Source organism: Seriola lalandi, unplaced genomic scaffold, assembly GCF_002814215.2.
Source record: "Seriola lalandi dorsalis isolate HSWRI2012SDOR001 ecotype SW California unplaced genomic scaffold, Sedor1 jcf7180002054929, whole genome shotgun sequence".
In the NCBI taxonomy this organism is placed as follows: domain Eukaryota; kingdom Metazoa; phylum Chordata; class Actinopteri; order Carangiformes; family Carangidae; genus Seriola; species Seriola lalandi.
This window is the reverse complement of record NW_019525481.1, coordinates 1,715,541-1,743,280: the sequence shown is the minus strand read 5'-3', so window position 1 is coordinate 1,743,280 and position 27,740 is coordinate 1,715,541. Positions and strand designations below refer to the sequence as shown.

The 27,740-nt window shown below is 41.4% G+C and overlaps 1 protein-coding gene across 1 annotated transcript in view; it reads left to right on the top strand.

The window, feature by feature from the left end:
* The window catches only part of lrrc4cb (leucine rich repeat containing 4C, genome duplicate b), a 39,458-nt gene extending 11,738 nt beyond the window's left edge, over positions 1–27,720 (top strand). Inside the window, exon 2 of the mRNA XM_023393144.2 lies at positions 24,205–27,720. Within this exon, the coding sequence (XP_023248912.1) occupies positions 24,232–26,127 (1,896 nt within the window). The 5' untranslated portion in view covers positions 24,205–24,231 and the 3' untranslated portion in view covers positions 26,128–27,720. The remainder of the gene's footprint in view (positions 1–24,204) is intronic.
* Positions 27,721–27,740: the final 20 nt, after the last annotated feature.

The following is a 27,740-nucleotide window of genomic DNA, read 5'->3' as shown; positions in this document are numbered from 1 at the left end:
TTGGAGCAAAGCCATGCGGCTTAAGGCAGGGTAAACGGATGGGCAGAGATTGTTGGTGCATTAGCTGTTCGGCTCTGCATCATGTTTCCTTGTTGTTTCTACAGTGAGCACGCTGTTTATCCAACAGCAGTAAATAAAACACTGCAATCACATTTTTTTTTTTTTTGCTCCATGTTAGAGAAAGTTGGTGTTCGAGGGAATTATGGCTGTCACACTGTAAATACCATTTGTCTGTGCATGCAGATGAGAGAGACAGAGTGAAACAGAGAGGCAGACGGAGAGGGAGAGCGCCTGTGATCCACTAAAATATCCAAAGACGCTGTATTCACACGTTATTCACGGACAGTTTGTACCAACACTGACGTTCTGTTGAGGCTATGATTGGCTGTGATTGGCTAAATGCACTAGAGAAAATGCTGCCGCAGAGTTAGAGAGCTGACGACGGACTGTGTGTGTCGACTGTTGATTATGGGGAGAGCCTGTGGTTCCATCTATTTCATATTCATGAGCCAAATGGTGCACGATGTAATATTCATGAACAAATTAGACGTTCAAAACACCAGTGTGAGTGCGGCCGTACGCAGAATGCATAGGGACTCATAAACCCAACTTTCACTTGAAACTATTCCACCTTTTCCCGGCCCAGTGGATGAATTTGAATCTTGTTTTCTTCCTTCGCTGATCCTGATGCTGCTGTTCCCTGTTGAAATGAGCTGCCGATGCTGAATGTATCCCGCTGATTTTTTTTTGTAGTACAAAATTCTGGGCTTCTGTCCTTACAGCAGTTTCCACCATCTACAAGCAGTGGTAAAATAAAGACGGCCCTCTTTTTTTTTTTTAATATATCCTGTTTACTGTACGAGAGGTTGAGAGCCGACTGGCTTGTAAGAGACCGGCTTTGTTCTGCCTCTCTGATCAGCTGGCTTGCTAGCAGTTGGGCCGGAGCAACAGAAGTGTGTCTAATCAAGCTGAGCCCTGTTTTAAAAGGCCCTGCAGTCCTTGGGCAGAGGCCGCGTTTATGACCCAAAATCGAGGAGACAAGCCTGGCCCTCTTCCAAGCCCTCGAGCTCGTATATTCTGTTTGAGCATATCCAGAGGAAAGTGCAGCACTGCAAGGAGGCCCCCACGAGACACTTGTACATGTGTCTCATATCTGACACTGCGCGTGTGTCTTTGTGTGTGTGTGTGTCTTTGTGTGTGTGTGTGTGTGTGTGTGTCTCTGTGTGTGTACACAATATGTAGGATGAAAGACCTTGCCAACCTTCAAACCTCCTATAAACATGGGTTGAGACATAGCAATAACAGTGAAAACATATTTGATGTGTTGATGAGAGAAGCTCCACAGTGTAACACAACAAGAGATATTCTATGGGGTTAAGAAAAAATTTGCACATCACAAATGCAACCCCACCCCCACCCCTCAGGGTCTTCTCAGTGTTGCTAGAAATGACCTTTGACTTAACAATCAAATTAGAAACCACCTCATTCACATCAGCTAAATGGGAAACTACAATAATTTCTGAGATTACAGTGCCGTTTGTCAATTACTGTAATGGTGTGGATTTAAAGCACGTGTTGCCCATTAGGTGATCAGGGTGTTTTACCTGTTCCACAGCTGATCTCCAAACTGAGGGTCACAATCACAATTCATCACGTATTGTGTGTCTGATTTGAACAGACTTTGTAACTGATGGCAGAATTAAGTAGATTCCCCTCTAAGTATCATAACTTAATATTTGGTAATGGCCTGCATAAATGACACAGCGAAGGCACTAAATATAACTTAATACCTTTAGTGCTGCATTTCATATTAAGCAGTAGTTTTATGTCAGAAATGCTTCAATCTAACAAAATGCGTCATTCGTCTTTTCAGTTCCTCAGGATTCTCCTGTTCAAAACTGGATGCAAGAGCCGAAATTACACCGGTGTCACAAGTATGACAGGAACGTGAGCTGGATGCAGACACTGAGTCAGCCACCTGAACTGATATTTTTGTGTTGCTGCACTGTAACAGTTTGTTTTCCTCGGAGTGGATCCGTGCCAGCGTGGCCCACGCTCGTGGTGATCAATAGGCATTAGCTTGAGACAAGTGTTTTGTCAAGTAGGTTGTTCAGTGAATGATTGGCAGCTCGCGGCTTCAGTCAGACATCAACATGAACCCTTCCTACACCAGACGGAGCAGACGCACTCCTCAACCTGAATGAACGTGCGTGCCACTCACCGGGCTGTCACCGCTCTGTGCTTATGGTTTTTCACATTTAAAAAAATAAAAATACGCTGCAGATCCTCTGAGCTCTGAAATGATCCATCAGAATATGTTTCTAGATCAGTCTGAGGTGGAGAAGAGGCACCAATGTCACCGCACAGCGACAAGGTCCAGGGATCGAACATTGGCTCTGTTCCTGTTTTTCATTTGCCCGTTGTCATTGTGTTCATCCAAGTTTCCCATCAAACCTAAAGTCATGCCTCGTGGCTCTGGTTCTTGACTGGTCACTGCTCGTCGAGGGGAAAGAGTTATCAAAGGAGGAATTTCCCCACTGAGATTTATAAACTTTACTCTTCATCTGACAGATCTACAGTAAAATAGAGGGTCACAAAGTTTGGGACTTTCTCTGGTTTTTATTTTTCTTTCTAGACAAGAGTGGTTTTGAAGCTCAGAGTGAGCTGTTCCTCCGTCGCCATCTTGGCAGTGCCTGACCCCGCCTTACTCCAGGCTAATCCAAAAATGGGCAAAGAGGTGAGGCGCGTGTGGAGCCGGGGCTTTGTGGCAAGCATACCCTCACCCACCTGTCATTCAAAGAGGCCACGCCCTCAACTTTAAGCTATAATAAAACTTAAACGGGTGAGTTATAGAAATGTTCATCCCCCATACAGTTATTAGCTGTAGAGACCAAAACCGTTCTTTGTACCAGGCTGTAAACATGTTTATTTATGCTGTAACGTTTTAACATGGGAGTCTATGGAGTCTATTTGAAGAACTGCAGTTTTTAACGCTTCAGTGTTGACTTAATTTTTCAGTTTGTCACTCGGTTGCCACTTGGATAGTACTGGAAGTAAAATACAGAGCCAGAAAATGTACTGTTACTGTACTGACGTTCATTAGTTACTGCTGTAGGGGATTTTTGTCATTTTAACCACCAACAACGTTGATCAGCGGTGAGTCAATATAAGAAGCCGCTACCTAAATGTTTTCTTCATTGGTTTTTGCTCATAAAAAGTTCAAGGAAAGAGAAAAAAAAAAGGTATAAGAGATTGTAAGATTAACAAATCCAGGAACCAGATCCAAACTACTGGAAACCAACCCAGCCCAGTTTGAGAGGCAGCGAGTCACATCATTATGTAAATGCAGAATTTGCTGATTGATCTGTTGTGTTTCCTGTTGAATTTATCATTCAATATGTTGACAACTATAAACCTAATCTGGTTTAATTAAATTTCCACTCGCTGTCTTTGTCTGTTTTGACAGGAGAGGAAAACATTTGTCTGTTTGCCCTATTAAAGGCTGAAAATCAGTCAGTGTGCTCCAGTCTTGTGTTTGGTTGGGCTGAGTTTGATCTCAGTAGGTCTTCTTCAGACTGAGAGTGCAAACTGTAATCCGGCTTTGTACGGCTAGATCCACACACTGGTTCTGTTGCTGTCAATACCAAAAGTGTTTTTCATTAAAGTTCAAACATCCATATTGCAAATGCAGCCGCAGCTCAATCGATTTTCTTTCACACCTCTATCGCAGTTCCCATCCTCCTATGCAACATCTAATGAGCTTCTGATTTTACATGTCAAGTTACACAGATGTATAATCATTGAAACATTTACGTTCCCTGTGCCGTCGCCTTTGCTGGATTACACAGTGGAACAATAGCTAATGCCTCACTTAGCATGTCAAACTTGTTAAATTATAAAGTAGTTGCATATTCATGTGCAGCTCTCCGTACATTAAAAGTGTCTGAATTGCAAGGTTCAACACAGTGAATAGGAATTTGCACAACAAAGAGCCCGGCCTATCAGTAACTAGGGAGGCAGAGAATGTGGCAGTGGACTTTGAGATGTGCAACAGGAGGGGTAATTTAATTATTGAAAATCTTGCGGGCTCCTTCCTCTACTTTCCCCCACGGTGTTCAAGGTTAATTGTCATAAGTTCAGCCTAATCTACCACCAAGGCACAAGGGAGGGGCCAGAGGAGAGATACCACAATTTTATTAAGATGATTGTGCATTCAAGCAATATTTTCCATTAGGCATTGATTCCTCCGTGCAGTCTACCTTCAGGCAGCTCCAAAGAGTAGCTCCAATTTTCTGTACACGTAACTGCTCGTCCCTGCTCCTCACTGGCCAAATAGAAAAACCAATGCAACACATTTACTGTAGAGCCACACGAGGTAATATGAAATGTCTTCTGAACCGTATCCTAAACTGAGGCTCCTGGCTGTGACATTAACAAAAGGTGTTTGGCATTGCAAAGGCGCTGGAGATAGACGCAGGCCATTCCAGACACCAGCATGTTAGCGCGTCTCAGCCGTTTAGAGGATTGCTTGTGTAATACCATCTGTATTCAGGGGATCAACACCCACTTTTACACCAGGGCAGAGAGAGAGGAGCAACACTGACTTCAGCCAACATCTGTCGCTTTCTCTCTGTCTTCCATTCACTCATCCGCTAGTCGCTTTCATCCACTTAAAGTAGCGACACCAGACCGGATATGTTAATTGAAGGAACAATTCACTCTTCAGAGCGAATGTGGAGGATAAAAGCTGTTTGTGAACATAGACCATGAACTGCGACAAAACACAACAATAATTGGCTGTTGATATTTAAATGCTCTGTAAATAATTTGTTCCTGCTCATTTATGGAGTGAGCTCTGCCGCATACCACAAGAAATCCAAGATACAAAATCTGCACATGCAACGTGCCATGTAGAAATAAAGTTATTAAAAATCAAGAGCTGGAATTCTTTAAACAGAGGTTCCAGTAAAAGGTGCAAACTAAGGCTGAAACGATTGGTTTATAAATGGTTAGTTAAAAAACAAAAAGACAACAACTATTTTAATGGTTTAACAGACACAACCTTGTTCCAGCTCATGCTCAAATGTCTTATGTGACAGTAAAATGAATGTCTTTAAGTTCTGGAGAGCTGGTCGGACAAAACAAGAAAAACTTTGACTCTCTCCTCACATTTTATAGATCAAACAATTAATTGATTATTGAAAAGGGGAAAATAAGAATAATAAGCAGATTAACTGCTCAAAATAATCATTAGTTGTATCCCTTGTGCAGATGGTTTTGTATTAAATTATTAATTTCTGCAACTTTTTTTTGGCTGAAAACCCATTTGTGTGCCTTAAATCCAGAACCAGCAGTGGCTACTTACTATAGGCCCTCCTCCATACGTTACACAAAACAAATCACAATTAAATTTGTGCAAATATGTTACGCACGATCTTCTCAAAAATCAAGTATTCGAGAATGCGTCTGCTATTGATCAATTTCCATAACTGAGTTCTGCATTCAGCAAAAAATAAAAATAAAAAATATTAGCCAAAATCTCACAAGAGGCTGGTAGAAGGAAATAATATGTATTAAATCATTTTGTTGTTGTAATGTTAATGCAGAGGTATTCAAAACATAATTTCTTGAAAACATCCTACATGAGTAAATATTATGAGTTGCTATGGACGACCCCGTGAAAAGACTGAATCATGTTACTACACTCAATATATTTGTAACAAGCTCGCCAACAGAGATCTTATAACCTCCTGTTTGGTTTTGTCTTGACCTTCTATCCTGAAGTCTTTAGATACAAGAGCAAAACTATTTTCTTAAAGAAAGGAAGTACTTCAGGATCGCTGGCATCGGTGACAGGCGTGAAGGTCGGAAACTTGATGAAAAAGAAGTTGAGAGAGAGATGTGGCACCTGCCGTCACTGCTATAGTAAACAGGGTAAACATTCAGTGATGCAAATGCGCATTATGCATGCACAAACTGCTGTTATGTGTTTCTATATAAAGGAATTGTTTGTACAGTGTCTGTTATTGATGCTAAATGGGCCAACGAGGCAGAAGATGTGATGCTGTAAAATGCAGCTTTCTGTTGACACAGCAGTCACTCGCTGCTGTTTAGGAGACACTTTGTGTGTCTAAATGTGATGAGATTTTTTCCCCACCATTTTATTTTGACAGCAGCTTTTATAATTTATCATTGCTTTGTTAAAAAAATCAAAACAGGAACCAGTCTCTTTGGTTCCTCATTGTCCTCCTTCGTCCTGAAGTGCTTTTTACCTTTGGAAGGTTGTTTCCATGTTTCACAATTTAGGTCATTTTTTTCCCTTACATTTTGTGTATGTGTGATTTGACTCTCTGTAGGTGGCATCTGTTTTTTTTTTGTGTGTGTGTTTGTTCAGTCACATGACGGTCGGTGCTCACACTTAACTGCCCAGTTTATTCCAAACTAGCTGCTGTTGCTGCTTGAGAAGTGTTGAATCACTACTGTAAAGTACAACTTTCCACTAGAGAGGGAGCAGTGCACAAGGTGAAGTGTTACCTTCAGGTTTTGATGTGTTCTTGTGGGTAATGAGGCTGGACCGGTTGTAGACTGGCTCTGATGACGACGATGAAGTTATAGATTAATATGCATATGTGCGTACATTCTAATCCTCATACACAATCAGTCTCCTTTTCTTAAATGAGGAGCCTGAATAATATCTGCCACACACACACACACACACACACACACACACACACACACACACACACACACACACAGGAACATTTTTCAACTGATAATAATAATAATAGTAATGATAAAAAAAAAAGAAAATGGAGGTTAAAGCCATTGATCTGAACCACCTGCCAAAGAGACAATTAGTCTATTGGTTGGAATAAACAGGCACAACACACGCGCACACACACACACACACACACACAAAGACACACAGACACACACAAAGACACACAGACACACACACAGACACAGTGTAGGATTATTTTGACTTCAACCTTTACTGCTGCTGTCAGAACGAGGCCAAAACAAGCAACTTTGTTGTTCAAATATAGCTCAAACAAGCAACTCTTTTCCTCCCCCACAGACTGAACAGGAGGGGGGGTGGGGGTGATCAGCACACCTTATTTTAGTCTGCTATTAATTGTCGCAACATTATTTTGGTCTCGTAGTGTTTTCAGGATCAAATAAAAAGGCTTGTGTGTGTGTTCTTTATAAATGGGCCGTGACATACATTATACGTCTTTTATGCACAAACTGTCTGGATTTATAAATCAAAGGCAGTAAAACATTTTGCAATATGTGAATATGAATACACAAAAATGAGTTACACGTGCTTTAATTATTAAATGTACTCCTTGACGGTGACGATGCTGATTTTTTTTGTCTTTAATAAGCGATCTCCTCACGTATACTGTTTGTTTTGTTATTTATAGGTCATGCTGCACATTTGCATATTTCTATTTTGGATTCATTGTGGTGTCAGAGAGATGTCACCCCCGTGTACTTACTGCACTGGAGGAGCACTGACAGCGAGTTGCACACTTTAAAGACGCAAACATGATTTATAAAACCCTGAAGTGTGAGTACTGAAAAACAGCCCTCTTAAATATTGCACATAGAAAACCAGTCTATCATAGCTCTTTCCATTTTGGAGCAGGCCCTGATTTTAATTACTATACATGGTGAATTAGCTAATGAATAATGAATGGATTCCTCACACTAAGTGCTCTGACTGCAAATTCACTTGCAGTTCTTTCACTCTACAACCCCCTCACACACTGCCAATGTTGCTCTCTGATTCTGTCTCTTTTCACCCCCCCCACCCTCCACCCCACCTCCAAGTTGGATTCACACACACAATTTCTTCCCATCTCTGCTTTTCTCACTCTCACTCAGATTTGATTAGATTTTCCTCTGTAAGGAATTATTTAGTGATGATAGTAGAGAATGAGAGGGAGACGGAGAAAGGCTCCGGGATAGAGGGAGACAGATAGTGGCTCTCAGGGGAGCGAGGGGAAGAAGGAGAGAAAGGTGCTTCGAGGAAAGAGAGTGAAAAAGCTGGAGGATTAAGGTGTCGTGGAGCTGCAGACGTGGAGAAAGAAGCAGAGAAAAGACAATGTACTCTGTGTGCTCAGTGAGCAGAACTTCAACTTCCATGGAGTTGAGATCTAAGAGGAAAAAAAAAAAAAAACTACAAATATACATCCATAAATATAGGAAAATATATGTAATAGTGACTTACACAAGCCCAGGGTTGTGTGTTTTATCTGCTATAGCCAGCTAGGGAGAACATGTAAACTCCAGACACAAAGGTTCTGTGTGGATTATTTACATTTTGTCACTCTGTCTGCGTCTGTTTCCTCCATGTGCTCCAGTTTCCTCCCAGTTCAAAGACATGCACGTTAGGCCGACTGGAGACTGAGTTTCCTGCAGGTGTGAATGTGTTTGTCTGTCCATATTTGTTAGCGCCGTGACAGACCGGTGACCCGTCGAGGGAGGTTTTCACCCAGAGCATGAATGCAACAAGCAACAAGTGATATATAACATGGATGAATGGATTTGCGGACAACGTAACTATAACTCATTCATTTTCACAAGTATTTTTAATTATTCCAAGCATTCAGAAGTTAGCGATCAGCTGGTGAACGGCGTGGAGCATCTAGAGTGAGATTTTTCTCGTGGAGACAAAAAGCAGAGCCGACAGGAGAGTGAATATTGAACGTACATTCATCAGGCGTCCAGAAACACAACGCAGCTGAACGCCGAGGTTCACCAACAGCAGTTTTCCAATAAATCCAACCATATCATATCCCCATCAGCAGAGGCAAACCGGGCAAATGCTGGGGTCCACCAGGGGGAAAGAGGGGCCCTGAAAGCCCCTCATACTGGTACATTTTGCATTGACAACTATAATTTTAAATTTCACATTAAGACACTAAAGCTAAAGCACTGCTGTTGCTCCAAAAAAAAAAAAAAAACCCTGAGGCTCCTGATGACCTGTGCTGTAACTCACATCTACCCATTTCCTGCCTGTGAGGCATTAAAGGAACATCTGTAAAATGTAGCATTTACCTCTCTGCATGTGGGTGGGGGGTTTCTGGGATTCGATGGGCTTCTCTGCCTGGGGCCCCCCAGAGTCTGGGATCAGTGCTGCGAAATCAGTGATAATATGTCAGCTCTGTTCTCACAACGAGTTTCTGTTGCCCCTGATTTTCTGTATGTCTCAAGCATTTATCCACAACACAATACAAATTTGGTGATTTTCAGATAAGTGGAAAGATACAGGAGATATATTACAAGTTGAGATAAATCTACTTCTACAGAATTATTTAAAGTTCTCAGTGGATTATATTAAAAATCCACTGCCACTAAACTTAATACAAGGATTTAAATAGTAGTTAATAAAAAATCTGACATTTTGGAGACACATTATATTTTTATATCTGTCACTCAGGTCAGGATTAGATGAACTAATACTTTTATCAAGTTACGTCCAATACAGACAAATCAATCACAAGATGTACAGCATCAAACAACCATAAACATAATGTTTACATGGTAACAAACCTGTAGCTATCAGTTTTAAGAGGCATAACCCAGTTATAAATATTGTAATCATGTATCATGATATTACACTTTTTCTTAGATTATAAATAACTGACGGAACAAAGTGAACCTTCATGAACGAATACAAACACATGGCTTGGGGTCGGACAATCATGAAAGGGGAGGAAAAACAGAGCAACCTCAGATGGAGAATAATCAGCACCACGGCCGCCGGACAGTTCGCCTCAGGGCGACCAGGATTAAATATAAACAGTGTTAAATGTGTAAAGATAACCCAGGGTGATGTTAACTCGGGATGCAAGCCCAAGGTTAACAGGTTCAGTGTACTATAACATGATGTTTGCACCGTAGGGCATCGGACTTATGCTGCTATGTGATTCACAAAGGTAAAATTAGTGTCTGATTTTCATACGCCGTTGAATTCACACCATCATCACCGACGTCACGCTCATCACCGCGTTGAGCTGGAGGCCCAGAGTCATGAATGTTAACGTTAGCAAAGCTAGCAAAAAAACAAAAAAGTTTAGTTGCTATAAATGTTAATATGCTTGTGAAATGTCAAAAAGAAAAAGCACAAAAACAACAAACAAGCAGGACAAACAAGGACAACCAATTTTTCGTTTTTTTGGGGGGGAGTACAAATTTTGTACACACTAATCCTAAACAGCTCATTAGCATGCCAGCTGAGATTTCACACTATAAGGGAATAATGAAAGAAAAACAAGATGGACTACCTGCTGTGCGCTGTCAACGCTGGCTACACACAATCAATCAGCCATCAGCAGTGAGAAAAGTAACACAGTCCCTTACCTAGCACTGCCACGGTGCATTCAGCAGCTGGACTGGTAGATAATAATAAAACGTAATAACACTTCCTTCTAAGACTATCAAAATAAGAGGTAATTATCATCATCATCTGCGAGAAATACAAATTAAAAAGTGTAACTCCCAGGCCTTCCAAATGACCTTGCACCAGCAGAACAATAATATGGCTCATGGTGATGATTTGTGATCCTCTTGGTAGATCTGAGTCTTTATGAGAGACTGCGTGAACAGTGCACATCCATCTTTTGCAAAATTGTTGACTGCCACATGAATAATTGCATTTTCCCAGCTTTGATTTCCGACTGACTTTAAGACGGTCTCCCACCAAGCGTCATGCATTCGCTGCCGAATTATCAAAGAAGATTAACAGAGAGAAAAGAAAAGAGGAGGGAGAAGAGGAGGGAGAGAGGGAGAGAGAGAGAGATCACACCACTGAGAAAATGTCTGCTCTTCAGCTTTCATTTATTGAGTCCAAATATATTTGATGGTGGTTATTTTTAAACAGACCTTAATCCTCTGCTCACCCTTCATCGTGAGGTAGATAATTATAGTAATCTGGTCAAAGGGAATTTAATTTTCTAGCTGTAAATCGTTGCAGTGGGATGGACTAGTTGCTTTATGAAAAGGAATTTATAGCATCCTAGAGTTTTGAGACTTAGATGACAAAACATATGCAACATGGAGCATTGCCCAGGATCCGACTTTAATATACGAATTAGCTCTATTGGCACCAGCTACCCATATGATACAGTGTGGCACATGGCAGGGATATACTTTAAGAAGAATAGTTGAGAAGTACCTATTGTTCTTTTTGTTCTATATAGAGGAGTAGGTGAATAAGTTGCCTTCAAAGTAGGACAACCTAATGGCGCTCTCCTAATATTCACTTCAAATAAAAATCTACCCTTTACCTCCAGAAGCTTTGTGTCTTATGTTGGGAATTTCTTTTGAAGATATTCTAAGTAGAAGAGATTTAAGAGCCCCCCCACCCCCCACCCCCCTCATCCTAGCCATACAGGAAAGAGCTTGTAATGTACTCGTCGTTCTTGTCCTGCCCTTGAGCAAATCAGCGATTCCCCACTGACTCCGTGGCAGCTCAAGGGGCGCTCCATGTGAAGATGACCCTACACTCTGACCTCCCTGGAGGGAGCAAAGTGAAAAGAGAATTTCACTGCGGGGATCAATAGAAATATCACATGGTTATCACTTTATTCGAGTCAGTTAAGCAATTGGAGGAAGAAGGGGTTTAAGTTGACTTTAATCCTTGGCTGAGATATGCAGGCGTGTACTGTATGTATGTCTAATTCTTATGTGAACACGTGTGTGTGTGTGCATGTGTGTGTGTGTAGCTCTTACAGGAGTAAATATGATCATGAGGGGAATGTATGCACTTTCATTACATAGAAAACGTTGATGAATCTTACTGCATTATAAAGAATATGTATTTGTCCTTTTAGAATATTCGAGAATCGATCTTCCTCATGCTCCATTTTTTGTGCACATGTGCATAAAGGTAATTGTGAGTAAACAGCCCACTTATACCCTCACCTGGTGCTCACTGTACGCTCTTTATGGAGGCATCACTGGATGATTGCTGTTACTGTGACATTTCAAGTAAATTCAAACCAAGCCAACAGATGAACCTGAACATGATGTCGTCAGTGGCAACAGTCTAGAGTTGTTTTAGAGAGGCATATGGCAAATATGGCTGAAGGTTGGCAGGAAGGTTGATGGTGTAAGTCTACATCATTTTGGACTCACTATACTTGTTTTGATGTGTTGATTTCATGTTTGTGGGACTGTGGGTGTTTACTACTTATTTTTATTAATAATATTTTATTTTACTAAGAGTAACTACTGCTAGAATATAAACAGACGGGTGACAAATTAAAGGAAAAACCTAAAAAATGAATGGAGAGACAGGATGACACTGCCCCCATCTACAGGGCAGGAGGGGTCACTGGATGGTTTGATGAGTATGAAAATTATATGAATCATTTGCTGTGGACTTCACAGTGACCAGATCTCAGCCCAGATGAACACCTGTGGGAGATTTTGGACCGACGTGTGAAGACAGAGCTTTCAATCATCATCGTCAAAACACCAGATTTTTGTGGGGGGGGTGGAGGGGGTGGGGGGAGAATAATAATAATCTAATTTTGGAAGAATGGTGTCCATCACCTCCAGTAGAGTTCAGAGGTTTATAGAATCAACAACGAGGAGCTCTGAAGCTGTTCTGGAGTCACCAAGTGGCAACCCACCAGCCTTCATCTGTGAGTTAGCATTTTGGCCGTCGCCATCTTGGTTTTTTGGAACCAGAATTAAAGCTATTTGGACGAGAGGAGTGAGGGGGCGGATCTGACCTGAGGACAGAGGACAACTGGCAACCTGTCCTGCTGCACCGTGCGAAGTCGCTGCTAACACAGTTAGCTTCCATAATTTGAGGTAAGTGTTAAAATAATCTTAACAGCTAATTGCATTCATTTCCACATTTGGCAAATATCACATATATGAGGAGTAACTTTTTAATGTTGTAGCTGAAGCTATTGTTTGGTGTAACTACTTGTGTTAAAATCATAAACTTTATATTAAGGGTAGAAACTATTATTATTACATTGTTTTAAAACTGGTTCTGAAAGTGTCATTGTTGATGACGGGTGTCAAAACATCTGTTGGAATGATTCTTTCTCTCTTTCAGAATAACTAACATTACTGAGAGCTGGGAACCATCGTGACATGTGCACCCACACAACGCCACCAGGGTAGTATTTTCTCAATAGTCTACAATAATCATACATTTCTCATCATTACAATGTTGGTCTGGATCTTTGGGGACAGCTACCACCACCTCCAGCTGCAGTAAACAGACTTGAAGCTCATCTTCTCTGGCATCACCCAGAGATGCGGGAGGATGCTGGTGCTAATCCATGGGCGACTGACAGGGCTCGCAGGTTTGTGAACAGTGTTATGGCCTCACGTGTTCATTGTTTTAAGTGGCAGCTTTGCACGTCACCCTCACGTATAAGAGGTTTGACACTCCTGAGCTATTTTTGCATGATGGAGTTCATTTCACCACGAGGGGAAATGATATTTTAAAACAGATTTGCTGAGTCTGTTAAAACACGACTTCAGCAGCAGTGAAATGTTCATGTGACAGGTTGTTCAGGGCTGAAGTTGAGTCTTAATGGATTTTTTAGACCCGGACACAGCCCACAGTGCCTCATGTGATGACTGATACTTTTGTTAATATAGTTTGAACACTTGTGGCCATAACATTGTTCAGTCTTATCAGCTACGCCCTTCTCTTGTTCCCTACACCTGCACCCTCACCTGTTCCCTCTATCTTATTCCTTTACCACCCCGTGGTCTTTGACTCTCTCTGCCCACCGTGTCAGACATACGGTCCGAAGACCTTCGGATCCCACTGCAGCTGTAACAAACTGTAAGTAGATTAAAACATTAGATAGTTCTGGTAGTTCTCCTACATTAGTTAATATCAGAGTGGTGTTCTGAGAGCATCACTTATTTAGAGAGAGGTTGCTACTGGGGCACATTTACATTCAAATACTGTGGCAGGTTGCCTTTTTGTCCCTTTCATAGTGACTTCAGAACAGCTTCTTCCTTCAAGCTGTGAGCCTGCTACATATAAACCTGGGACTCCTGATAAATAAAGGGTTTATACTTGTTGCTAAAACGATGCTCCACCGGAAACTCAACTTCCTCTTTATATTATGCAAACTTGTCTTTGTGACAGTGAAGTTCACCTTTACCTTCATCCACAGCTGTGTGTGAACTATTTATTCTTTTCTTTTTTTTTTTTTAAATAGTTGCAGTTGATTGTAATTTGCACACAACAGTATTTAATTCGTCCATTTATGACGTTCTTTTATACACCTTTCCAGTGTTGTAAATTGTTGAAATTAATGTAGTTTTTAATGTGCAATAAAGGTGTTTATGAAGCTCTTGAAGTTTGTTAATGGTTTTATGGAGCATATATTATAATCATACAGGAACACATTGATGAAGGGTCTAAAGATAGATGATAGAGTCTGTGCTGTCCTCATGTGCCTTACTTCTCAACTTTAATGAAATTGAAAACACTAGTTCACCAAAGCGTCCCGTTGGATTCACTATGAGACATATGGTCAATTTGGAAAACCCATTCTCTCAGTACAATTGAACTGTAGCTTTGAATGAAAGTAATGTATATGAGCTGTACAGTGGCAACTGCTTTGAAGTCCAACTGTCAAATCTTTAGTTCGCAGTAAAGAGTTTGCAACTTCTAAAGTGGTGACCGCAGCGCACTCAGGTGCATTTGTATGACTGGGCTATCCACTGGGATACTAATTTTGACTAATGAACTTACTAGAAAAAATGAACAGCTGACTCCTCAAAATGTCTTTTAGTACAACCAAATTCTGAATGAGGTATTTTTCGGCAAACACAACGTCGTAGCTAACTGTCATGAACTGAAAACAGAAGCTCCAGCTCCGACACGTCACTCCATCCTCTATCCTGATTGACTGGCATGATGTGTCAATCCCTCAGTAGCCACGCCCTACAGCACACCCTGTTTTATCCTCAAATTTCCTTTAAATGGGACCATAATTTAAAAAAAAATGAACATCTTGCTGTACTGAAAAAGACTTGAAACTAGTGATTGAGAACATAAACCCATTAGGAAAAAACTTACTGAGGTAATAAATCAAGTGGGAATAAGATTAATTTCCCATAGTTTTCTATACATTCTGCCTTTTTTTTTAAGGTCAGCCCCCTGATGGTCATTGGAAAGAATGCAGGATTAAGCCATTTCTGGCATCAGCTTCATTTTCCAGAACTGGGTCCATTATTATACACAGTTTATAGGTGGCACGATGTGGCTCAACACCTTACTAAGACACTTCATGTTGGTTTTTCCTTTAAATTTGTCACGCGTTTGTATTCTCTCTTTTTTTTTAAGCCAATAGCTTTAAAAATCTTTACGGTACCTTACTGCTACACCAAGCCAAAGCTCATCACCTACCTTTTCACAAGACAGTCACAACTTGTGACACTCTAAGGATACATATAAATATATAAATATATCCTAAGTATTATTAAAGTTCACACATGTCACCCGTGTTCCAGAAACTGTGCTCATTTTACAAAATCTGTGTGAACACCAACCTACATACCAACTGTGTGTCAGCAGGCGGCTGCATACACAGCCTCGGCATTAAACTTTTTGCTTTTAGAGACGTGAAGAATGACTCCTCACGTACTGATAGACGCAGGGCACAATCCAGACGAAGGATGTCCAATGAGAATCAGTGGCACATTGGTGAGCAGCAATCTTAAACAAGAGAACAAAAGACTGTGCCACGTATGGTGCCATCTGTTGTCAGTATCCTGTCACCCCAATGTGAGCACAAAAGCTCCAGAGAGAACTGCCTCCAACTCCTCCTATGCAGTCAATTTGCAAACTAGAATGGCTGGAATTCATTGGCAAATAGCTGTGACTGAACAGAGGACACTCCAGTGAACTAATCCCTTCGAGCACTCTGCATTTTGCAGGGAGCGGCAACCTGCCAAGACTGGCCATTGAAGCTACATTGCTATTGTGCCATTTTTTAATACAACACTGTTGTATTCCTCAATACTAACAATGAATAACAGTATTTTGCCCTTTTGGAGGCATTACCATAGAATATCACTACACCAGTGATATGCCACAGTGAGGTCGAAATCTCATTGGTTCATGCAAATTGCAAACTAAAACGTGCAATTTGCGTGTTATATCATTAAAACACAACTCCCTGGCCCACTTCCTACAGCTTCTGAACCTGAAAGAAATCACATTCAATGTTATTAACACATTTGCAAAGAGCCAATTTCCTCTGATGAAGCATAAAATGTAACAAGAGCGTCACTGTAATGTGGAACCTTTTTAATTCAATGTTTAATAATTGATCTTTCAAACAAAATGAGTGTCATGAGTTCATTCACAAATCAGCATCAGCCGCATGCGCACCTCCTGCACCAATCGCAGAAATCCTCCGATAAAACTGATCTGTTTAACTACTATAAGACGGCAGCTTATGGGGTGTGTGCAGCTCATTATCCTGCCACTGCCGCCGGCTGTGTGTACTCACCTACCTAAACCCCGGGCTGCCACCTGCTTTTATGCACCGCATGTGGAGGGAATGTGTTTCCACAGTTTTTTTCTGATCAACAAAAACCCAAATGTTTTGCAGTGAGAGCATTAGTCCATATCTGTGTAACCAATTACCAAGACTGTCCCCACTGCCTAAGACGCGCTAACACACTTAAACTGTGCCATGTTTTCATTTAGTCCAGTCATCCTCGACTGTGCCGCGATGCCCTTCCACCTACAGTTGGCCGATCCGGCAGATCTCTTTTTAGGAACGCAGTCATGGAAGCAGATTGGCGGGCCAGACAAGTGACACGAATACTAAGAGCGCCCTCGCATTCAGCCTGCCTCCCACCCAGGGCATCCTGTCTTAATCCCTTTGCAGAGACCAGACAGAGCCTTGGCAGAGTGCATTCGAACACGGAGGTCCCTGCAGATTATTTAGCCCATGCAATTATCATAATGGAGGCATCATAAGGCAATATGTGAATAGGAATTGAATTATCACTTGAAAAGGTGTCTCTTTGCCGTCTACCTTCTCGCTCTCCCTCTCCCCAGTATTGGCACAAGATAGCAACCTCTGCGTACTTACCTGAAATGAGGGCACAAGAAATAACATACAGGAAGTCTAAGTTGTATAACGTGATGCTCTTTAACAGCACATGACAATAGTTCATTCAAGTGTAAATCCCTGAGAAAAGATTGCACTCGGGTACACTTGTTTAACATGTCTGGCATTTTACACACATTCTTACACAGTAGCTTGATCGGTTTCTTTCCACTCAACACACACTAAAGTTTGAAATATGTGTCATGGCAAATTTCAAAGCCTTTCAATAAACAAAAGCAAATAAAACGGGACTATCACTAACCAAGACTGCAATCATCAGTCTGTAAGACAAAGTGGCTGGATGGCTGATAGTAATACGACATTTCTCATCAGAAACAATAGATTGATTAAAAATGTCGCCTGCACTGTTTTCACAGACATAATACCATAGCATATTGCCTGACAGCAAATTAAAATGTGTCTATAGGTTTTTGTCCTCGCAGTGATTGTCTGTCTGACCATAATTCCAGATGGCGGTCTGATTGCTCTCAGTTTTGCCTTTATTTTAATTTAATCTCGTTCCATCACAGGCTGGAGAAAATGAGCCTGGTGATCAAAAATCATGATGATTTTCAATAATATGATCGTGCCATCTGGGAGCGCTCCTGCCCCGAGGGGACGGCAGACACTAAGCTCGGGTCAGAGGGTCAGCTGTAGCACCTCTTCTCTCATCATATCATGATGATGAAGGGACCTAAATTACCGCCCGTTATCTTTCGTTGGGCGGAGTAAACGTAAACTTTTATTTGCCTCACATTCAGCAGAACAATGGCAACGATTTTGGTAATAAATTACCTGCAATGTTTTCAGTATACAGTGGGGCGGGTAGACTCTAGCATCCCGAGTGTGAGTGTGGGAAATTCACACTATATTGTTGGGCTTTGAAGTTTTCCGAGCATAAGCCCTAATTTTTGTCCTATTTTTGAAAAATATATTAACATTAAATCAAATTACTCAAATCACTATTGTGTGAAATGAAAGGGGTTGGTTGTGGTGTAATGTCAGCCAACTCTGCAGCTCCATAAAGCCTTTTAGCCTGTTTTAACTCATTGTTTGAAATTTTACGGCTTTCACATTTGCTGATTGGTTGAGTCAATGTATCATTCAGCCTGTTTTCATGTTTTTGTGCCCCCTAGTGTGCAAAAATCAATTAATGGAGCTTTAAAATTAAAGGAACCAATGAAGCTGTTACATGAAAGCATTTAGAAAATCCAATTACCCTGTTCTATTGAACTCTCCCAAAATGACTAAGAATTGCTTATAATGTAGTCTATAGAATCAAAACACATTTTTGCTCTTGTCGTCAAGTGTCAGCAACTGTGTAAATACTTTTGGTGATCTTTGCTAAATGTGGAGGGGCCCTGCAGTCACTGTAGCGTCTTGTACCCTATAGCTGAAACCCACTCCACCTCTTCACCCACACCCTTGACGAATATTATCTCCAAACAGATGAGAGAAACCACTTTAGCGTATGACCTTGCTTACATGTTTCTCTTTTTTTTTTCCTTCCCCATTCTGTGTCTGCAGCCGAATCATTGACTCTAAAACGTCTTACAACAAGATTTAACGTCTTGTTGTAAGACGTTTTAGAGTCAATGTGAATTTTTCACAGATTGTATCTCCTGTGCAATGACAATGACGCTACCTTGACTCCACTGAAAAAAGGATGTTCATCTTACTGTCGTTGTACTTTGAATGACCAGATTGAAGGCACAGAAATGATTTGGTTTCAAAGCTGAAATCATGATTTCTTTGTTTCTTTTTGAGCATCCTACAAAATAATATTTCACACAAGGTGTTTCTAAAGAAATAAATAACACCAAAATGTGGTTTGCATCATTTTTTTTTTTTTCTGTGCGTGTGAGCGTGTGATCTAGACGTCAGTGTATTACAGCTGCAATTCTTCTCACAGAGTCCAAAGAGAGGCTGCACCGCCAACACACCCTGTTTAAAACACTCACTAAATGTGACTGGTGCAAAAAGTCCTTTCTTTCAAAGGCCCAACCGAACCAGTTGCAAAAGGCAAATTCAAATATATATCTGGTGTTAACAACTAGCAAACATGACAATATACCAAGCATTACAATGCATATGACAGCTGCAGTAAGGCCTGTACTCTAAGCAACCTGAACGTTCCCTACACTTACAGGCATAGGCACAGTTTAAAATGGGCTGCAGCAAGCAAGCCAGTGATAATACAAAAAAATAAAAATATTTGTTAGATAACACCATCCCAAGAGGATGAAAAATGTTGAAGAAAATACACTTCATTTTTGCTGTTGTGAGACTCGTCGGGTCAACGAAAGGGCCATCATTCCTGTTCCTGTTAAAAGAATAGAGTTTGGCTGATAAGTCAGCAGCGCCCAACAGCCTCGGAGATTTATTTCCCCAACACCAGCACTCTGAGTATTGAAGGCAAGGTGGGGGAGGGGGATTGCCTTTATTTTTTCAGGTGGAGCGGAACTGGAGAGCGAAGCACTCTCAGTCTGCATGTCAGATTGAGACAGCAGCAGTGGTGGCCGCCAGTTATGATGGCCCCCAGTGCAAGGCTTTAGCACGGGAGCACGCAAACACACACACACACACACACACACACACACACAGATTTAAATGTCTAGTCTTCACTTTGACAATATGGAGTGACACAAACAAATGGTCTCAAATTACACGCGTTAAATTACTCAATTACACGCATTAACACCCCAGAAATAAAGCTGCACACCGGCGCAGGATTCCCCACCACAGTGCGACGTTATACTGACGCTTATAGCGCTGCCGCTGTTCTGTTTTAAGATATTCAGGTTGTTATGATAAATGACTTTTGAGAAGCTGGAACCGGAGAATGTTTGGCTTTTCTTTTTTTTTTTTGCCTTTTAAAAATGACTCAAACGATAAATCAGTTGGCAAAATAACTGCTGATTAATTGATCAGCTATTTGACAGAAAATTAATCGACTAATTGTTTCAGCTCCATTTCGTTTCTCTCCAAGGGATTTTAAATGAATAAGGCTGGTAATATATATTTCACATATACAGCAAATTCCATAAAAGATAAAAACCAGCAATGGATTTGGTCCAATTAATACTATTGTCTGTGCCGCTCCAAAAAATCAACTGTACTTGAGTAATGTTTGTTCAAACTTTTCTGTATTCTGCTAAAAATGGGATCATAAAGATTTAGTGTTTAGAGCGGGAATAAACAGGCGTTGAGCTGAGTGCCACAGATACAGCAGTACTGAGAGATGGACAAGCACACCAACCACTGACTCTGCTGTGTTGTTTGTTAGGTGGCTTCAGTTTTTAGACACATTATATATACTAATATATTTATCGCTGCTCGAGATGTGACACTGACAGAAGAAAACCTGTTATCCATCTGTATCTCCCGGCTACACTGTACACAGGTCTTGTAAGATGCAGATGGCCTGTGAGGTTACAACATCAGCTCGAACGAGGTTAAGAACAAGACATGCAACAAATGTATGCAAATGCGATGAATCAGTAATGCGTTGAATGAATTAGCAACATGACATTCAGCTCATCAGACAGGCTTCAGCCACGGGCTCTTTTCTCTATCATGATGTGAGACTTGCCAGATTTCATATCACTTCATATTTTACCCGCTCACACTCACTAGATCGGCTGCAAGTGGCTGTGATAAGCAAATCATAAAGGATGTGACTTGGTTTTTGTTTTGATTCTTTTTCTTCTTACCTCAAACATTACAATAAATTATGAGATCAATGAGCATTTTTTTTTTTTAATGTTCTTTCCAGTGATTTTAGTTATTTCATTACGTTTCATGTAGGAATATGAAAAAGAAACTGTGCTTTATGGGGATGTAGGAGGCAAAAAAGGATTTGTGATTCCCGAGGGCATATTAAGCAGCAGAGTGTTAATGACATCAGGTGTTAACTGTGATAATATCAGTATTAAAACCTTGTGCCACACAAGAGATTAGCGCATTTCCTGGTGAACATGTGACTTTTTTTTTTTTTGTCCGACAGTGGAAGTGCAAATTGAAAAATTACTTTTTTTGTCAGTGGGTTGGAATAATCCTTCGGTACATGAAACATATTCCCCTGAGAAGTCTGAGGGAAAATGCTAAATATGCCAACAAGCTAAATCAAATTGTGACTGCAAAGCAAGTTGTTCAATATGCAACAATTCATAGATGCATTACCCTCAATTTGACTTGTGTAGAGCAGTTTTAACATATGTCTCCTCATATTTACACCACGACAATATGAAACAGAGAAGCTTTTCTTTCTTGGACATGAGGCTTTACTTGATTTCCTGATTTGTAGACATTCAGTTATTTAGGTCTTTGCGTCGTAAACAGCCAAGCTTGCCTCCCTGGAGGGTGGGGATGTCCATGCTAACATGTTTTGCTAGTTGGAGTAGAATGTGAGTGCCCGCGGTGCTCGACAGCGACAGACTCTAATCATCTGACATTGTAATTTGAGTGCTCTGATGCTCTGCTTTATATTACACTCTCCTTGCTATGTGCGCCCTGATTGAGACATATGTTACTCTAGCGTTTTTCCAACAAACTCATTATAACAAATGAATTTGGCAAATCACAGTGGTGTCAGACATAATGCCAGTAGCTGCTGGTGCAGAAGCAGAAAAAGTAAGGGTGGGTGTGTTTTTATGTTGCTGGCAGGATTTTAGATGTAAGCAGCTACTGCTTTCAGTGGCTCTGAATACATGTTGAGCGTGCCTAGATGAAATTAATCCACACAGTGTTGCACCAACAAAGAGTAGAGGGATGTATGAAGTGATTTTTTTTTTTTTCTACCGCAATATATGTGGCATCACTTTATGTAATGAGGCATTCTATGCTGATAAAATGTTTTATGAAGAAGGCATGTATCCAAGAATACAATTACCCTGAGTGGTAGATCATCTTGAAATGACTATATTTCCTTAAGTATTCCAGTGGAAATGCAAATGAAGGCGTTCTATTGACAGCTGATAATCTCTATCAGTGAGTCTGTCATGTTTGACATTTTCTTCTCTTCGGTGGCAGCGCAGGGTTGTTGTAATTCCAGCCAGATGAAATGAGCTCCTGCCAGCGGGAGGCCTCACTCGATCTGATTCCCCCAGCAGAGGCTCGTCTCGCCGCAGCCTCTCTACACTGCGTCTGGCGTGGCAGCACGGCTGGTGCAAAAAAAAACAAAAAAGCAAGCCACATTTAGACTAATTTCTGCTGATCGAGTCAGCCATTCGTCCTCACCGGAGAACATTTCCACCACAGTTAACAATTTTTACAGTTTAGAAAACACCTGTCACAATACACTCATGCCTTTTCGCTCGTGGCTTGATGGGAAAGAGATGATTAACAGATAACTTGAGTTGGAAGAGCTGAGAAGAGACATGGAGAACACATAAAGTTAAGGAGTCAGTAGGGAAGGTTAATGTTTTTTTTGCACCAGGCAAGAGTGCTTTGCTTTTGGCAAAGGCATTATAACTGCACTGAAGAACAGCGTCGGCATCACTTAATAGTACAGCTTGACACAATGCGGTCACATTTTATAACTTCACACTGTGTGTAATGTTCGGTATATGATACGTATTGATTTATGTGTAGGTTACCATCTTTGTGGGCAGATGATAATATGGGGTGATAGCAACACATCAACACTGCTTTGTGGAAGTGGGAGGTACAGGCTGTACTGTATGTGTATGAATGTCTCAGTCTATTTTGGTCTCGAGCACACTCAGGCATATTCCCAGGCACTTTGGCTGAATGGACTAATCTAATCTAATCTAATTTAATCTAATCTAACGGAGTAACAAGTTTCTTGTTAGTCACTTGATTTGGGGGATAATAAATTCTGCTGCAGTTATGCGAGGACAATATCAGACCTCTTCACAGTCTTGATTCACACTATTTGTCAGGGATTTTGATGTGACAATAAATTGGATCGTAATGAAAAGTAAACAGCAGTGCAATACTGCTTTGAATAAAAAAGAATTAATCATGTAGATGAATCAATGAACAATACTGTTTTAGAAACCACAGGAAATGAATCACATATAAAATAGGCAATAAACAGGCGATAAAAGTCGATATAATGTTATCACTTAATAACATTCATGAATGACTTGTTAATATAAATGTAAATGTTAATATATTGTTGTGTTTCATATCAAGTTACAAGCCATAGCTCATTATCAAGCAAGCAGAGTTGGATTTCCTCTGTTTGCCATTGTATGCTTTTCACAGGTTACATTGCTTTTTGCATTGTTTTTTAGCATAGACAGATATTCTGTAGAAAATTCCTGGCTGGCACTCAGACAGTGTTTGTTTGTGACAATGCAGAGCCACATTCACTGAGCGTGATGCTTTGGTGTCAGTGACTTGTCTTGTTCTGAAACATCTTGTCCCAGTGGCATCAACAGATTGTACTATTTCTTTTAAAAATTTCATGACTAAGGCTTTGTGTATTAAATAATTGCAGGCTTAGGATTTCGATGAGTAAAGGGCTTACAAGTAATTCACAGGTCCTGCTCGGATGGGAGATGGGGATGCTAAGTTCTCATTTTTCATTTTCGGTCTCCAATGTAGATATATCAGCGTCTGTGAAGTCTGCAAATCTGGGGCAATCCAGGGTTAGGGAGCTGACAAAAAGCTTGTTATATTCCACAGATGGGCAATGTTGACAATTAATTGAAGCTTTTAATTCATGTTGCTCTTATTCATTTGTCATTCTATACACATTGTGCTGTATAAATAGATTAGGGCTACAAGTAATCATTTTCACTATCAATTGATCTGTTGATAGAGCGCCAAGTTACATCTTCAAATGTTGTGTTTCATCTGACCAACGGTCCAAATCCCAAAGATATTAATTTTGCAATCATATAAAAACATACAAAAGCAACAACTGTTCACATTCAAGAAGCTGAAAAAAAAGCAAATGTTTTTGTTGTCAGTTTATTCTCTGCCAACTAATCAATTCAGCACTAGAAAAGATCTTGTATCGAGCCAATGATAATTATAACAACATGAACGATGTACTCCCTTCTACTTTATGTGGTTACTAAATATTATCTTTTTCTTCCTTTTGCAGAGAACACACACAGCAGATGAACTATGAATGCTGAACACAATGATCTCCTCCCTCCAGCGCCAGACAATGAGAGGTCGTAGGCTGAAGGGGGCGCTGTCCAACCCCCTCTTTGTGCTTCTTTTGGCCCTTCAGATCCTGGTGGTGGCTGGGCTGGTTCGTGCTCAGACCTGTCCTTCCGTCTGCTCATGCAGTAACCAGTTCAGCAAAGTCATATGCACCCGCCGCAGTCTACGGGATGTCCCAGATGGCATTTCCACAAACACTCGCTACCTGAACCTCCAGGACAACCTCATCCAGGTCATCAAGGTGGACAGTTTTAAACATCTGCGCCATCTGGAGATCCTGCAGCTGAGCAAGAATCACATCCGCAGCATTGAAATTGGCGCCTTCAATGGGCTGGCCAGTCTCAACACCTTGGAGCTCTTTGATAATCGGCTCACGACAATCCCCAATGGAGCGTTTGAGTACTTGTCCAAGCTGAAGGAATTGTGGCTACGCAACAACCCCATCGAAAGTATACCATCTTATGCCTTCAACCGAGTTCCCTCGCTTCGAAGGCTGGATCTAGGTGAACTCAAACGTCTCTCCTACATTTCTGACGGCGCCTTCAAGGACTTGAGCAACCTGCGCTACCTGAACCTGGGAATGTGCAACCTCAAGGAGATACCCAACATCTTACCTTTGGTCAGGCTTGAAGAGCTAGAGATGTCAGGAAACCAGCTCTCTGTTGTCAAGCCCAGCTCATTTACAGGATTAGTCAACCTGCAGAAGCTGTGGATGATGCATGCCCAGATCCAAACTATTGAGAGGAATTCCTTCGATGACCTTCAGTCCCTGGTGGAGCTCAACCTGGCTCACAACAACCTTACCTTCCTACCACATGACCTCTTCACACCGTTGCATCGCTTGGAGCGGGTCCACCTTCATCACAACCCTTGGAACTGCAACTGTGATATCTTGTGGCTCAGCTGGTGGCTGAAGGAAACGGTACCCGCCAATACCAGCTGCTGCGCCCGTTGCCATAGTCCTGCAATTTTTAAAGGTCGCTACATTGGGGAACTGGACCACAGCTACTTCCAGTGTGATGTTCCTGTCATTGTGGAGCCGCCCAGTGACTTGAATGTGACAGAAGGCATGGGTGCAGAGCTTAAATGCCGTACAAGCTCGTTGACATCCATCAGCTGGCTTACACCAAATGGATCATTGGTGACACATGGGGCTTACAAGGTGCGTCTGTCTGTACTCAACGACGGGACACTGAACTTTACTAGCGTCACAATGCAGGACACTGGGACTTACACCTGTATGGTTAGCAACACAGCAGGCAACATTTCTGCCTCTGCTGTGCTTAATGTCACTTCTGTGGAGAACAGCGGGGTGACCTATTTTACCACAGTCACCGTGGAGACCATTGAGACCCCAGGGGATGACAGCCAAACGCCACTTCCCCCATTTGGCTGGGTGTCATCCTCAACAACAAAAGGTACTCCTGTTTCAACGAGGACCACAGAGCGGACTTACACCATTCCAGTTCTTGATCTGGATGGAGAGGGAGCCCTCAATGGCCTGGATGAAGTCATGAAAACCACCAAGATCATCATCGGCTGCTTCGTGGCCATCACGCTCATGGCTGCTGTTCTGCTGGTAATTTTCTACAAGATGAGGAAACAGCATAACCAGCAGGATCCCGATGGCCCTGCCTCCTCTATGGAGGTCATTACTGTTGAAGAAGACCTTGCAGGTGTCGCCGCCATGGAGAGACACCTATCGCTTCCCCCTCTGGAGCACTACAACCACTACAACACCTACAAGAGCACTTACCACCACCCTCCTATGCTCAGTACCATACACAGCTCAGCCACACAGGAACCTTTACTGATTCAAGCCTGCTCAAAAGACAATGTACAAGAGACCCAAATCTGATCTTGAATTTGACTAAATATTCAGTATCAGCAGTTTCATACTTGGAGTACAATGGACCAAAACATGAAGATAAAAGAAATCAAAATGACATTGACTTGACAGAGTTGATGTCGATAACGGCGATAAATCAGCATTTGGCAAAGGGACGACATATGATACTTTAACAAGTGTCTTTACAAAAACAAAGATTATTTATTAAAAGTATGTCTAGTGGCTAAATGAAGAAAAACAATTTGTGATAGCTTTTTAGCTCATTTTATTTCTCTCTCTCTCTCTCTCTCTGTGTAATAATGCACAAGGGAAAGGATGGTTTACTATGAGTGAATATCGAATGTATGAAATGTGTCTCATGTGAAACCCACTTCAGAAATTGGCCTTGTACTAATATTAATGCAGTGCCATTAATTCAATACTTTGATTTGATTTTACCTAATAATGATATATTTTGTAGAAGGACAATGCTTCAGTATTTAGAAGCATTTATTTGCTAGTTTTTAAGTAATCTTTGTCCAATTTGGCAGAGGTTTATGAGACAAAACATTAAATGGGTTTATTTTCATTGCCATCATACTCTAGCTGTCACTCAACACAAAATGAGATCTTTTAATGACACAGCTCTGGATGATATCACAGTGAAGCCAGCATGCCTGAGGAGCAAAGCAGCCAAATGAGTAAATGTGCATTTCCCCTGTGGCTCCTAAACAACAGACATACATCCTTCATTTTAATTAAGATTAAAGTTCTTGCTCCCACTGCTCCTCCTACCTTTTCTTTACACTTCTACCTTTGCTGTCTTGCTGTCTCTCTCTTTTTTTGTCCTCCTCTCTTGTTCCATCTCTGAATTCTCCACCTTCCCCGTCTACCCTCATTTCGCTTTCTCCCCGCTCTCCTTTTCTCCATGTCCTCTTGCTTCTTTGATTGTCTCTCTGTCACTTAGCTCAGGCACGTTCCTCACCCCATCGCCATGTCTCATTTGTCTCGCTTTATCTGCCGGCATGTGCCGTACGAAGGCAGAATATTGCTTGGGAAAATGAAGGGGAGCATAAGGCTGCGGTCTGTAGCCTTCCTGTTAACCCAGTAATGATCTACGTCCACTCAGTGTCGCGTTACCTTGCCATCACCCCAGGGTCACACGAGCTTGGGTGCTGATAGTCCATCTGTTAGTACAGATAAAGAGGCAAATGAGGCTGTTTTGTAATGTAGTGTGACCCTGTCAGACTAACACAGACGGGGCTAACATAGTCAGTGAAGCAGCTAGGAACCTGCAACAAAATAAGGGGAGATGGGTTATAGCTCATTAATCTGTATCAGCAGTTCATTTGCAGACTAACAGAGGAAAGCTGATAACAAAACAGCATGAGACTTTTCCACTCTCCCTGTGCCCAACATCTAACAGGGGGTAGAGGCCTTTGATATTGAAGCGACCCCTGCTCAGTCTCATTTTTGTCGGAGGAAAAACACACACACTTTGATGTTGCATCATTTATAGACCATCAAAACATTGTCTCTCCTGTAGTCTGTTTACGCTTTGCTTTTTCATTTAGTCTTTCAAAGAGCGAGGCTTAAGGAAGGGGGAGGTAGGGATAAAAAGTGAAGAACAGTGGGTTGGGAGG